Source organism: Gallus gallus, chromosome 1 (genome assembly GCF_016699485.2).
Source record: "Gallus gallus isolate bGalGal1 chromosome 1, bGalGal1.mat.broiler.GRCg7b, whole genome shotgun sequence".
In the NCBI taxonomy this organism is placed as follows: Eukaryota; Metazoa; Chordata; class Aves; order Galliformes; family Phasianidae; genus Gallus; species Gallus gallus.
Window position 1 is genome coordinate 68805873 of NC_052532.1, and position 14678 is coordinate 68820550.

General features: G+C 39.9%; 1 protein-coding gene across 4 annotated transcripts in view; it reads right to left on the bottom strand.

Annotated features, from left to right (window-relative positions):
- The window catches only part of SCUBE1 (signal peptide, CUB domain and EGF like domain containing 1), a 207272-nt gene that overhangs the window by 165460 nt on the left and 27134 nt on the right, over positions 1 to 14678 (bottom strand). For all 4 annotated transcript variants that reach the window (XM_015291284.3, XM_015291278.3, XM_015291272.4 and 1 more), the window contains exon 3: positions 7842 to 7970. In XM_015291284.3, coding sequence (XP_015146770.1) covers positions 7842 to 7970 — 129 coding nt within the window. The remainder of the gene's footprint in view (positions 1 to 7841; positions 7971 to 14678) is intronic.

Below are 14678 nucleotides of genomic sequence, written 5' to 3' on the forward strand. Positions count from 1 at the left end.
CATACTGGATCTTCAAAATCAACTCTAGTCATTATTTCCAGGAAGTATGACATGCAAGAAGATTAACCGAGATATCACACTGTAGGTGGTCAAATTTACTAATTCTGTTACTTTCCTGTAAATAAGAGAAATCAAAGTTACACAGATTATTTGCAAGAAGAGTGTATAAACAGGGATTGAGAAGAGTAGAAATTCTACACCTGGCTGTGCTGCAGACACACTGTGCGAAGATCAAGAAATCACTTAATCCATGTGTCTTGGTTCCTCATCTACAAAAGCAATTAATGTTATTCTTCTTCTTACAGAACTTGGTGAGGATAAATCTATTAATATTTGTAAGGTGCTCACACATGTTCCCATGTCATAGCAATTAATATGATGGGATAATCTATAAACAAAATAAATATATCTCTAAATAGATCATGATAAAATTTTTGTTCAAGCTCCTTTATATCTTGTTTGATGGCCTACAAAAAGAGTTTAACACCTTCATAAGCTCACTTAATAATTACAGAACTTACTAAGAACAGAGGACTTCATAAAACCTCTACTTATCTTCTAAAGAAAGAACAGATGAGTACAACCTGAAAGCAAGAAGTCTTCCGTGAAAGAACAACGTGCACTCTCTATTAAAAAGGGACAATCAGAAATCAGAGTTAAGGAGAAAATAAAAATGAAACAAAAAAACACTCCAAAAGACAGCCGAGTAGTATTTCATAACTATTCACATCTGTATCTTATGATTCGATAAGCAAAAGCAGAATATTACTACATGCAATAACATCCCTTATCCTGAAATATTTTTCATACACACATTTGCATCGACAAACAGAAAACAATGAGTTGTGTCAACTGTTTAAGGAAGAATTCTCTAACTGCATGTACACAAAACTCTGCCTTTGGGTAAAAAGGACAGAAAAGCTGAATTTGGAGGCAGTACTACATGGTTTTCTCACACAAGAATCAATGGCAGTCACCTTTTGTTTCTACAGATTTTTCTTACACACTCCTTTTTTCACATTCTGATCAGACATGGATGAATTCCAGGTGGTCTGGCACAGTTAGGCTATCAGCTGATATGTGAGCCCTTTGGCAAGAAAATTTTGCAAAGTGAGGCTCTCAGCTTTCTCACTCACATAGTCGGGGCATTCTCTTCTCTTCTACTTTCTATTTTCAGATGCTGAATTACTTTGTGAGACTTACTCAGGAGTATCAGCAAGAATGGCTTTCAGCAGTGTTTCCATTAAGCTTTTCCTGGATAAATCCCTTGGTTTATTAGTGATAAGCTTCAAATTCTCTTCTTTGGCAAGGCTTCAGACCAACACAGCATATAATACTCTCCTAGGATGCTTACATTTTTATACAGTAGGAGAGAGATGAATGTAAGATAGTGGTACTCCACAAGAGAATCCTTTAGGGCAAAGGAAAAACAATTCAGTGCTCTTTCTGAATTTCCCGTATGTAGTAACCCATATTCCCAAATGCTATTTCACCTTCCCGAATTTCCCAAATGTAGTAACCAAACACTACCACACTACCTCATTCAGTTTGGCACATCTGTGAAAACTAATCATTAAAATTGCAGTTTTTTCCAGTAGCCTTTTTTGGACTTGATGATTACTATGTCTTCTTTTTTCATCTTCTCTTCCATGCGAGCAAAATATAGCTTTAATTTCACTCTTTTGACATTAGCTAACTTTTCTAGAACACAGGCTAGTATCTCTGTTCTCTTTCAGTCTTTTCCACCTGCAGTGCATTAAACTGAACAGTCCTACAACAGCTGAAGACTTACTATTGCTTAAAGAGCAGAGGGTTTCTTTGCATATAAAAATTCCCAATAGCTTGAAAATAAACTAAGAACAACAAGCAAAAACACTGGAAATTCTTTTATCCTCTTGAGTACATTCCAGTGCCTCTAGAATGGCAGCTACACAAAGTTCCCTTGAAATTCTCATTGAAAAGGAGGACAAATTCTCAAGCCCTCACTATCTCCATCAGTAGTATATCTCACTTCATTCAACACTCAGGTTTATAATACCAGTCTCAGTCTATGTTTTCTAGCAGTCCTGCTGACAAGGAACAGGACTATGTTACTGAAAGGCTCCAATGAGACACAAAGATGCAGTACAAGTATGCCCAGATGCTAGAGGCCTCAACTTAATAATCCATTAAGACATATGCAAAAGGCCAGTCTTCTTACTGTTATCAAAGAAGTAAAAATCTGTGGAAACTAGGAACACCTTTCAGTGTCATCCTGAGTCAGAGGTGGGGTTGTACATTGAATAACTAGTTTAAAAGGCATAAGTCTTATCTCTTCATACTCTGTAGCGCAAATTAAGATTTCACCAGTTACCAGAGAGCAGAAACTGACTTGCTACAAATGAGATGGGTAATGTGCTTGATAGTAATAGGAATCATGATCAGTTAAGTCATAACCTCTCCCAAAGGCAAAAGAGAATGGAAGTTGATAGCATACCTCAACATGTAAAAGACACTAAGAAGGAAAAATCAATTTATCAGAAGTATCATGGAGAAAAAAAAGTCAAAAAGGAAAGAACATCTGGACCATTGAGCTAATTGCTTATTAAAAAACAGCTGGTATTTCATACATGAGCGAGGAAAACCTATTTCACAACCGGTTTCAAATGAAGGATAAAGGAAGCCTATTGCATGAGACCAAATATCAGTTTTGCATCAGTAGGTCAGAATTTAGAGCAATTTCCAGAAAGAACTACTGCTATTCCAAGTGATTACGCTGCTAAAATAAATTATTTTAGATAGACAAGGATCTTATCATAGTTTGAATTCCCTATGGTGTCATTTCATGTTATATTTGAGAAATTCCTCAATAAAAATGTCAAACAGAAAGCAAGCTTAGTTCCCCTGAGGATGGTTTTGGACATTTTCCAGTACAAATTTTATCCATGAAATCTTAACCAAACACTTCCTCCCAACAAATAAATAAGTAAGAAATTTCACTTCATTAGAAAGAAAGAGAGAAATGTTGAAACAAGAACTCAGGAAAAAACACTTAACCTGTCAACCACGTTTGATCTACTTAGTTGTGGATACTCCACATTTGTTATTTACAAAGAAGATAGTAATTATCTTGCTATACTAACATTACTAGAAAGACATCCAGTAAGTGTTTAAAAAGAAATCCAAACATGGACAAAAAGAGACGGTTTAAGATTTTGTACAGACTTCAGTCAAGCAATAGATAAAGAAAACCTGATGCAGGTCTTCTCTATTACTAACTTGTTTCACGGAGGTTCCTAGATGGCCTGCAGGCTTAGCATTGAACTACCACTGACTCCCACCTCTAGGCCTTCTATCTCAAATTGTTAAACCAGTATTTCTGGTGATGTGTATGTGATAAAATGCAGCACAGGTCACTGAGAGAGCAATTCAGCTGTCTAAATACAGGAGTCTGACATCATTGTAGATTCCTTATATTATTCCATCTGGCCAACAGCTCAAACTCCAGATCTACTCCTATAGATCCCACATCACATCTGTCAGGTTCAGCGCCCTCCAAGTGGCAGAGGCATCTATGCTTAGTTAATCAAATTCCCCCTAACAATTCCTGCTGCCTGGCTCCCCATGTGATGACAGAATGGACCCTAACAATAATGTCTCCAAGACCAAAATATGAGGGAGAAGTAGGAATTGTATACCTTGGTTCAGCCCCAGAAAATCAACTTCCACCCAAGCTCATACACATGTGGTGCTACATGAGAAATTCTTCAGGCAGAGTTTTCAAAATCAACTTACAGCATGTTTTATAGGTTTTAATGTAAATTCTGTGGAAACGACATCATTCTATGCAAGATCTGCACTACCTAGCATGCTTACAGACTGAATTTCAGCTTGCTGATCAAACACCGCACGTCCTTTCTTAGAAACAGAATAAAGTTATTACACAAAATATATGATACAGTATCTAATTAGCCATCTTCAGGTTGAGAGTTCTGTAAGTTCTATAGAGAGTGTATGTGTGGCGAGACGGGGGTGAGGGAGCTGTTATGGTTGAAATCAGTAAAATACTTCAATAAAAGATGGCAGACATTATCACTGATCTTGTGAAGAATTCTTTGACTTCTTACAGTCCATGAAAAATAAGTGGTTTCCCAGAGAAAAGGTGGAAACTAGTGGACTCATCAAAGCTTCAATTCACTTAAGTCTCTGATCTCATCATTGAGAAAAAAAATCCACACCAAAACTATTAATTGGCATAAACTAACCAAGTTTTGCATGCTGGGTGAATTTTCCAACAGGTTATAGAAATCCTAATTTCACACATGCAAATACAGTGTTTTTTTTGTTTTAACATTTGAAACCACACTGGGTTCACTTAAAAACAGCCAACTACATTTACTTATTTCTGGTAGTTTAAGTGAAAGGAAATAAAACTATTACAGGATGGAAAGACTAGAATGTACCCCTGTTCAAAACTGATACTGAAGAGGTCATGGGAATAAACATGGTACCTCAGCTCACAGTATAACTGATAACACAAGCAAAGCACTAGGGACCAAACAATGACAGAAAACTGAAGAACTCTCTTTTCTAAGGCCATTCTTAATTCACAACAGCAAGTCATAGAAGGGTTTGCACAGGTACTGCCAAGATTATAAAGTCCAGCCTGAGACCCTAAAAGTTTCATCCTCAGCAAATTTTAACTAAGGAAGAAAGAGGAATGGGCCCTGATTCGCATTTCAGTGCCTCTAAGGAAATGCAGTTATTTAATTGGGACACAGAATCACAGAATGGGTTGGGTTGGTAGGGACCTTAAAGCCCACCCTGTTCCTATCCCCTGCCATGGACAGGCTTGCTACCCAGGAATCCATCCAACCTAGCCTTAAACACCTCCAGGAATGGGGCATCCACAGCTTCTCCGGGCAGCCTGTGCCAGGGCCTCACCACCCTCTGAGTGAAGAATTTCCTTCTAATATCTAATCTAAATTTCCTTTATTTTGGTTTAAAAACATTGCCCCTTGTCCTATCACTACACTCCCTGATAAAGCGTCTGTCCCCAGCTTTCCTGTAGGCCCCTTTTAAGCGGTGCAATGAAGTTTTCTCAGAGCCTTCTCCAGGCTGAACATGTCGAAATCCCTCAGCCTTTCTTCACAGGAGAGGTGTTCCAGCCTTCTGATCATCCTTGTGGTCTCTGTCTGGACCCGCTCCAAAACCTCCTCATCTTTCTTGTGCTGAAGGACCCAGAGCTGGACACAGCACATCAGGTAGGCTCTCACAAGGGTGGAGTGGAAGGGAAGAATCACCTCCTCGAGCTTCTAGCTGCACTTCTTCTGATGTAGCCCAGGATATGGTTGGCTTTCTGGGCTGCAAGTGTACACTGACAGCTTATATCAAGCTTTTCATCCACCAGAACCCGTAAGTCCTTCTCTGTAGGGCTGCTCAGTCCACTTATTACCCAGCCTGTATCCATATTTGGGACTACCCCAGGTGTGCGCCCTTGGCCTTTTTTGGATAATATGTTGTTTGCACAGGCTCACCTACTGAGCCTGTTAAGATCACTTTGGATAGCATCTCTTCCTTCCAACATGTTGACTGCACTGCTCATTTTTGTGTCATCCACAAACTTACTAAGAGTTCAGTCAGCCCCACCATCCATGTTGTTGACAAAGATGTTAAACAGTGATACAGATCTCTGAGGAACACCCACTGACCCCACCTGGACATCAAGACATTAACAGCAACTCTTTAAGCACAGCTATCCAGTCAACTACTTATCCACCAAGTGGTCCATCTGCCACATCTCTCTTTCTCCAATGTGGAGACATGAATGTTGTGCAGGATAGTGTCAAATGCTTTGCACAAGTCCATGTCAAAGACCATTCATTAGTTGCAAGTATTCAATCTGCACTTGAGGAACCAAAATTAAAGGGTAATTGTGATCTCTCTTAGTGTCCTAAAGTTACTTGCTGGGAGAAAGAGAGTCCTTTGCTATCATTCCCACTTTGAATCTCACTGAATCTCTGCTAGTGAAAACATGGTTCCTAGTATTCTTGGAATAATACAAAATGCCAGCTCCAAGAATGTGAATATGGGCAGACACTGATTCTCACAAACTATCTTGGTAAGCTTTGGACCAATACTTGGAACCACAGCCACCTGTTAAACACAGTGGTTTATATTATTGTAAGTCTTTCCCCCATCCATGCCAAAACCAAGTGTCTACGTAGAAATATATGAAAAGAAAATCAGAAATCCATTTATCTCTGTAGATCAAGCCTGTATTTTGCATCATCAGAGAAGAACAACATAGCATGGGTCCAAGACAATCCCACATATCTGAAGGGTCCATCTTTTATCAGGTCACTCATTTTGCTGTTCATAATTGCCAACATACTTCTCCCTACTTCTATAGGAATAACTGGAAACAAATTTGATATTAGCAAGCTGTTAGAAACAATATATCCACACATTTACTTGAATTCCAAATAGCTGAACTACTTGTGCCCTGTTTTATTAAGAGATATTTATGAACATTAATATAAATAGAGTTTTTCTTTCTTTTTTTAAAAGGAATGGCTGGCTGCTCTTTATGTAAGAAATACCTCTTGCACAATTAATCATTTGGCCACCTCAGGTTTACACAAATAAATCTATTTAGTCTGTTCTATGATAAATGAAATTTGGAAGTTTGTGTCAAAAACCTGTCAATGGTCAGGATGTATAATCCATCTGAATAAATATTACTCAGTTTGAAAATGAACCAAGTATGAAATATATCTACTGAAAGGCTAACCAGAAATTTGCTCAGAAATTCTAGTTGTTCTACAGCTTCAGTGAGTACAGACTGATGTTACTGGACATTATTATTTCTGCTACACAACAGCCTTATTTTTCTTGCAAAGAACCTCAGCTTCTACCACAGTAAAAGTGCTGCAGAACACAGATGAAATATCCCTTTTCTGCACTATTTTATGCACATCAACTCAAAATGAATCTGGGACTGCATTGAACAGTGTTCCTTGCATTTATATTGGGAATAATGAGAAAGATAGTCACTAGGCGCTAAGATATAACTAAAATGACTATCAAGAAAGCAGGCACGAGAAACTGGATGTAGCAGTCAAAGTTCATTTCCAGGTAATTAGTGTGAAGAAATTTAAACAAAAGTTTTTTTGGAGTACATTGGCTAAGATCCACCTATTTAAAACAAAGCAATGAACATGAATCAAAATTCCAGGTACCTAAATCCTAAAAAGTGCTGAAGCAACTAACATCTTGAACCTATTTTTGTAAAGTTAGTGGGCTGTACCCATCCCTTTTGTAAACATCTATTAATAACTATTCTTCTGCCTTGTCTTATTCTCCAAGTACTCCTTCATAAAAACAAACAAATAAACAAAAAATAACCAACACAAATTTGCACTTCTAATGCTTAATAATCTATGTTCACACAGAACATCCTTGAAATATGTTACCCTAGGAAGGAAAAAAGGGAGGGGGTGAGCTTTAAATAAATGACAGGGATTACAAAATTTGGAAGAAATAGGCAAAATATATTGAAGTGAATAGGACAGATTGCTTTTATTAAAAAAGAAACCCAAGTATCCAGCACAGGCTTTGCTTAAAAAACCCCACCACCTTGACTTCCAGTGTTAGAGACAGATAACCCGATTGAAGTTTGTTAGGATGATGAGTGCCAACTTTAAGGATCTGGTCTAAACCATGCTGGAGTCCATGGACACATTTCAACCTCTTCAACTGGATCTGAATCAGATTTTTTACAAAATAAAATGCAACCAAAACATCAGACTTTCTTGCTACAGCCACGAAATTAAACTTTCTTTCCAGCATTCAGTACTTACCAAGACAGTTGTGACCATCATGGGCCAACATGAACCCATCATAGCATGTACATCTGTAGTTGCCTGGAATGTTGATGCACTCATGGACACAACCCCCATTGTAGAAATCATTTTCACACTCATCAATATCTAAAATATAAAAGGAGGAAAAAGATTTCATAAAAAGATAATTCTAAGAGAAAAATTTCTCCAACCAAACATAGATTTGAATACAAGTATGATCCTAATTATTGTATACACTCATATTGCATAATTCATTCAAGAAACAAGTCAGGGAATTACTGACAGAATAAATGCAGATTGTATGAGACTAAAATTCAGCAAGTTTCAGCATAGCACACTCCATCCAAAGTAACTGTAGCATCAACAGAGGAAACAATTGTCTGTTGTCAGATTTATTCATTTAAGTGATTTGTGTACATTCTTACATTTAAACTGTATTTTTCTATTTAAAATAATCAAGCAGACAATGAATTAAAATGTTTAACTTGGTAGTAAAAACAACTATCTGAAACATACTATTAACATGGCATAATACGTAAGAGGAAAGTATGCTTTCTTTAACCAGAAAAAAGTTTTCTCGGTGTAATGATGATTTGATGCACTCCTGACAACATATAAAGCTGCTTTTCTTGCAATAAATCTTGAAAAGCATCATTTCTGAAACAGCTGTCACTGTCCACTGAACACCATAACATTGCTTTTGATAACACAGTATAATTTTGTCTCTCTCCTCTCCTACCCCCGAAAACACGTCCTATAAAAATTTTCCATATTAATACAAATATGTCAATAACAACAACAAAATCTAAAATTTTATTCTTAGAAAGTATGCTGGAATTATTTAGAATTATTTTTGTACATTGGCAAGCATCTTGAAAAACAGCATGAATAGCAAGAAATGCATTCTGCTTCTGTCATGGGTTTATGATTTTTGTTATCGGTATTCCACATCATAACATCACGTAAAGCACTGGGAGTTAAAGAGTTAATGCCTCACTTCCATGGACCACCGATTTTCCAAATACCTGGCTCTCGGAAGAGAAGAAGTACATACCCCCAGAGGACTCTGCATTCAGAGAGGAAGATAAAGGTCCTGGCAAGTCACAGGACTTGCTTGCTCTTGCACTGCCTGGCAGTGTATGGGTGTGCTCCCCAGCCGTTTTGCCTTCAATTCAGAGTAAGGCCTTTGGTTTCAGACACTCTCTCTCTCATTTTATTTGATTTATTAACCTCAATTCCAATTATATATTGTATTATATTGTGCTATCTTGCAGTCCGACATCATATTTAGTAAATTAACTTTTCTCCTCAGATCGTTGCCATTGTTCTGTTTTTAGGCCCATCTCCCATCTCCCTACCCTTCCCGCTTTCCCTTTCCCCTTTTCCAGGGCGTGGGTCCGTGGGTCCCCTGCCCCATTAGTCACAGAACTGAGCCAAACCAGCCCATAAACTATTGACACTTCCCCCCCCCCCCCCTCCTCCCCTTTTTGGGCCAGTGGGCCTGCTGTCCCTCTGTCATGGACACAGATAGATCTAGATGACCTCGTGACAGCTTCAAGTGCAAGCAATTCTTCTGTGATCTTTCCTGAATCACATAAAAATAACTTCTTCACTCATTCTAGAAAGTGCAAACTTCTTTCTTCTTTCTACAAATTATATTTTGACACACAGACGAGATGTCAGTACTGCAATTGCTGATATGAATCATTCAGCAGTGCACATTAGTCAACTACAAATTCACAAATAATTAGACAGCCTTCTGTCCCGCTATCAGCTCTAAATCTAAGGCACGCTAGACCAAAGCCTCTAGCTATTGTCCCTAAGTTACAGACTGCATGGTGCAGAGTTAAAATAATCTTTAGAAAATCACATTTTGGTACATTAAGACTATCCTGGTCATGCAGTTCAAATGTGCCTTTCATTGCAAAGGTGACTGGAGTATTTCTGTACTAGGTTCTTTTTAGAAATGAAATGAAATACAAAAAAACTTTTAAAATTACCACCAGAAAAGATTCACTACCTGGTATCATACCTAGACACAACGACAAGACAGAAAGGTAGTCTGGGAAAACCAAATGCTTCTGAAAAGACAGCTGAAACTCAGTCACCCAGGAGACCTTCACACATTTCTGGCTCTTAGCTTGAACCCAAGTTTGCCCCTCCTTGCACAGTCCTTTGAGACATTTGATCAGACCAGTTATGCCCAGGGTACTCAGCTTCCTGAACTGGAAATCTGGGATGAGGTGTAGAATAACACACCCACCTCCCCAATTCAGGTGGAAACAGTCAGAGACCTGCTACTCCACCTGGACTGTCAGAAGTCCATGAGGCCAGATGAGATCCACCCAGTGGTGCTGAGGAAGCTGGAAGAGGTGATTGTCAAGGCATTTTCCACCATCTTATCAGCTGTCTTGGTCAACTGGAGAGTTCCTAGAGGATTGGAAGCTTGCCAACATGACTCCCATCTACAAGAAAGGCTGTAAGGAAATCTGGGGAACTACAGGCCTGTCAGCCTGACCTCCGTGCTAGGGAAGCTATTGGAACAGACCGTCTTGAGTGAGATCACATGGCATGTACAGGACAACTGGGGGAACAGGCCCAGCCATCATTGTTTCATGAAAGGTAGGTCCTGCTTGACCAACCTGATCTTCTATGATCAAGTGATCCGCCTAGTGGATGAGGGAAAGGCTGTCAATGTGTAGTCTACCTACACTTTAGCAAAGCCTTTGACACTGTCTCCCACAGAGTTCTGGGAGCCTGTGGCTTGGACAGATATACTCTCTGCTGAGTAAAGAATAGACTGGAGGGCTGGGCCCAGAGACTGGCAGTGAATGGAGTTAAATCCAGCTGGCGACCGGTCACGAGTGATGTTTCCCAGGCATTGGTACTGGCACCTGTCCTGTCTGATATCTTTATTAATCATCTGGATGAAGGAATTGAGTGCACTCTCAGTACACCTGCAGATGACACCAAGCTGGGAGGAAGTGTTGATCTGCCTGAGGGTAGAAAGGCCCTACAGAAGAATCTGGACAGGCTGGATTGCTGGGCTGAAGCCAATGGGGTGAAGTTCAACAAGACCAAGTGTTGGGATTTGCACTTTGGCCACAACAACCCCAGGCAACACTACAGACTTGGGGCAGAGTGGTTGGAAAGCTGGGTAGTAGATATAGATCTCGGGGTGTTGGTCAATGCTGATCTGAACATGAGCCAGCAGTGTGCCCAGTTGGCCAAGAAAGCCAATGGCATCCTGGCTTTTCTCAGAAATAGCGCTGCCAGCAGGAGCAAGGAGGTGATCGTCCCCCTGTACTCAGCACTGGTGAGGCTGCACGTCGAGTATTGTGTTCAGTTTTGGGCCCTTCACTACAAGAAAGACATCAAGGCCCTGGAGTGTGTCCAGGGAAGGGTAACACAACTGGTGAAGGGTCTGGAGCACAGGCTTTATGAGGAGCAGCTGAGGGAGCTGGGATTGTTTAATCTGGAAAGGAGGCTCAGGGGAGACCTTACTGCTCTCTGCAACTCCCTGAAAGGAGGTTGTGGTCAAGTGAGGTTCAGCCTCTTCTCCATGGTAACTAGCAATAGGACATGAGGGAATGACCTCAAATGGTGCCAGGGGAGGTTCAGATTAGATATCAGGATGAATTTCTTCTCAGAAAGAGTGGTGAGGCATTGAAACAGTCTGTCCAGGGAGGTGGTCAATCACCACCCCTGGAGGTACTTAAGGAACACCTAACATAGATGTAGGTAGATGTAGTACTTAGGGACATAGTTCAGCCAGCAATATTGGCGGTAGGTGGATGGTTGGAACAGATTATCTTGGAGGTCTTTTCCAAGCTTAACGATTCTATGGTCTATCAGAGGACAGAGAGGTCCTCCCCTCAGCTTCATTTCAAGCCACCTACCTCAGGTCTGCCAATCAAGGAAATCTTCCTTGAGCTCAGAGTAGCCTTTGTCTCCTTCCACTTCTATCCAACAGCTCTGAAGGCCTCCCTCTGCAATCTCCTCAACTGCTCAAAATGGGAATTACTAATTTAACTTCATCTGCAAAACCAGTGATTTTTTTTTGTAAATCAGCATTCAGCACAACAAAAATGTAGGAAATAAGGAAGTGGAGACAGGTTCTTCCTAATAAAAATACTGCGTGTTGCTAAAATGTAAACTTTCTAATCTTTCAATCACTGCTCTGTTTTGAAGAGTTCCCATCTTTCACTAATTCCACCCATTAGTTGTGCAAGTCCCAAGTCAGCACAGCCTGTGGATGTACTCTACCTTCCAGAGTCCAGTATGACAACAAAAAGCTTCCTCTGTGATTTTTCCTGAAAACAATAACCAGAAAATCAGTTACTGCTTATTGGGTCCCTTCTGAATATACCTGCACTATAGTGTTGCAAAGTCCCAGAGAAGCTCTCCTGTATTTATAGCCTAATAAATCTGGGTGCACATTTCCAGAGCCTTCTACACATCTCCACTTAACAAATATTTGCAGCTAACACTGCCATTCATGAATGTTTTCAAAACCTTCCTATCATTTTCAGTCTACAAGGACAAAAGCAGAGACTTACAGTAATGCCATGTTTCAATGGGCCAACCCAATAACCAGAAAGTATATAACATTATTTCTAATGTCAGGTGTGTACTCCAAGATAACTTAATTTTAAGATTTGCTTTTAACCTTCATCCAGCACCAAGTTTCTTCAGAAGGAATTCAGAAGAAAGTGCGATCAGTTGTTACGTTCATCAGACTGCAATGCCCTGCTGAATTTATTTCCTTTTTTCAAACCATGAATCAAGTGGGACTATATTTTTAAGTAACTGACAGGAGAGCCTTCCAAAGAGACAAAAATCAAAGTAATGTCTAGTCTTTTCCTTCATATAATACTGATTTCTAAAAATCTACACCATGATCAGGAGCTCAAGGTGCTGATGCAATACTGATACTTAAGCTCCAGAAAGGGTAATCTACCTAAACCAGATACCTAAACCAGAAAAATGTTATATAACCATGTTACTTAAGAGACATCTTCTGCTGGCTGACTGGAATTGCTATGTCCGGTACCGTTAATAAAACACCAAGTGGATAAAGGCTGGTGATCTTCAAACGTTAAAAATAAATAAATAACGCAAACCATCACTAAAGAAAAATTATTCAAAAAACCCCAACCAAAAACCTGTACAAAGCCTACAAAGTTGAAAGGTTGAACTTGTTCCAAGCTCCTGTTGCTCTGAGAGAAATGCAGACATAGTACCAGCAAAAAACACAAACACCACTCCATCTTGAAAGAGGACATTCTTTAAAGAATACATCAGTGAAAGCGTTGAAAAGTGTAGTTCACAGGCAGAATATTACATGTGACGTGGCAGGATATGGCTTCCTGAGTAAGCCTAATACAGTAATAAAAGCAATAGGAGTGCACTCCAACACATAAGAACGGTAGGCTTACTCTTAATTTTATATGCTGTAAAACTCAAAATTTCCAGGGGCCAGCTATGTTTGCTTCCTTTTGTTTAGATCATATCCTATTACCATTTTCTTCCTGTAATTGACAGAATTGGGTGTTAATTGAATTCTAGGCTCCAAACAGCTCTAAGCAGAAAGTTAGCTGTTTACACTAATTTTGTAGTTTCAACTATCCTTAAAGTTTTTGTAGCGTTCGATCACTCAAAAATGTTATTCACCATGAAAGAACTGCCATAACACAGAACAAAATAAGCAGTATGTGCAATGTTGAATTAGCAAGATTTACTGCAGCCTAGCCCTCAGTGGGAAGCCAACAGTTTTATCCAGATCGGCAAAATACTTCCAAAGTTTTTAATCCAGATAATTCTAGCCACACAGACAGGCAACTCTTGGAGTGACTGGTAGTGCATTAAAAAGAGCGTGGCCAACAGGTCGAGGGAGGTTCTCTTCTCCCTCTTCTCTACCCTGGTGAGGCCACATCTGGAGTGCTGCATCCAGTTCTGGGCTCCCCAGTTCAAGAAGGACAGGGAACCTCTGGAGAGAGTCCAGTGAAGTGACACAAAGATGATGAGGGGCCTGGAGCACCTCCCACATGAGGAAAGACTGAAAACCTTGGGACTGTTCAGCCTGAAGAATAGAAGACTGAGAGGGGATCTGATCAATGTTTATAAATATCTAGTGGGACAGAGTCAAGTGGATGGGGCCAGGTTGCTTTCAGTGGTGCCCAGCAACAGGACAAGGGGCAATGGGCACAAATTGGAATGTAAGAAGTTCCATCTGAACATGAGGAAAAGCTTCTTTACAGGTGAGGGTGATGGAGCACCGGAACAGGCTGTGGAGTCTCCTTCTCTGGAGATATTCAGAACCAGTCTGGATGCTTTCCTGTGTAACCTGCTGTAGGGAACCTGCTTTAGCAAAGGGGTGGGACTCCATCTCCAGAGGTCCTTTCCAACCCTTATTCAGTGATTCTGTGGTAAAGAAAATGTCAGAATAGGTTTCCTTAAAAAGTATTGCACTTTTCAGGAGGAATACATTTCATATGGAATTACAATGGTGGCAATTATAGGACCCCAGAAAAAAATTAAATACGCTAGGCTTAGAAGGCATAGGGATATTTAAAACAACAATATAGTCCGCTAACAACCTACTCAGGCCTACTGTGTTCAAAGGAGACAGCAACTCCCAAGGCCAGAGCTGGATGCGTACAACCACATTTTCAGTCGCTGGTGAGCAAGACCCTTCTGGAACTTGTTTGGGAAACCTTGAAAATCCAATGCTTGTTTCAAAAGTTTTAAAATATACCATTATCAGGGTGTGGTGTAAAAAGATCGCTTATTAGGAGTAACTGTGATGGTTCAGTTCTTTCTCAGGATACAAGA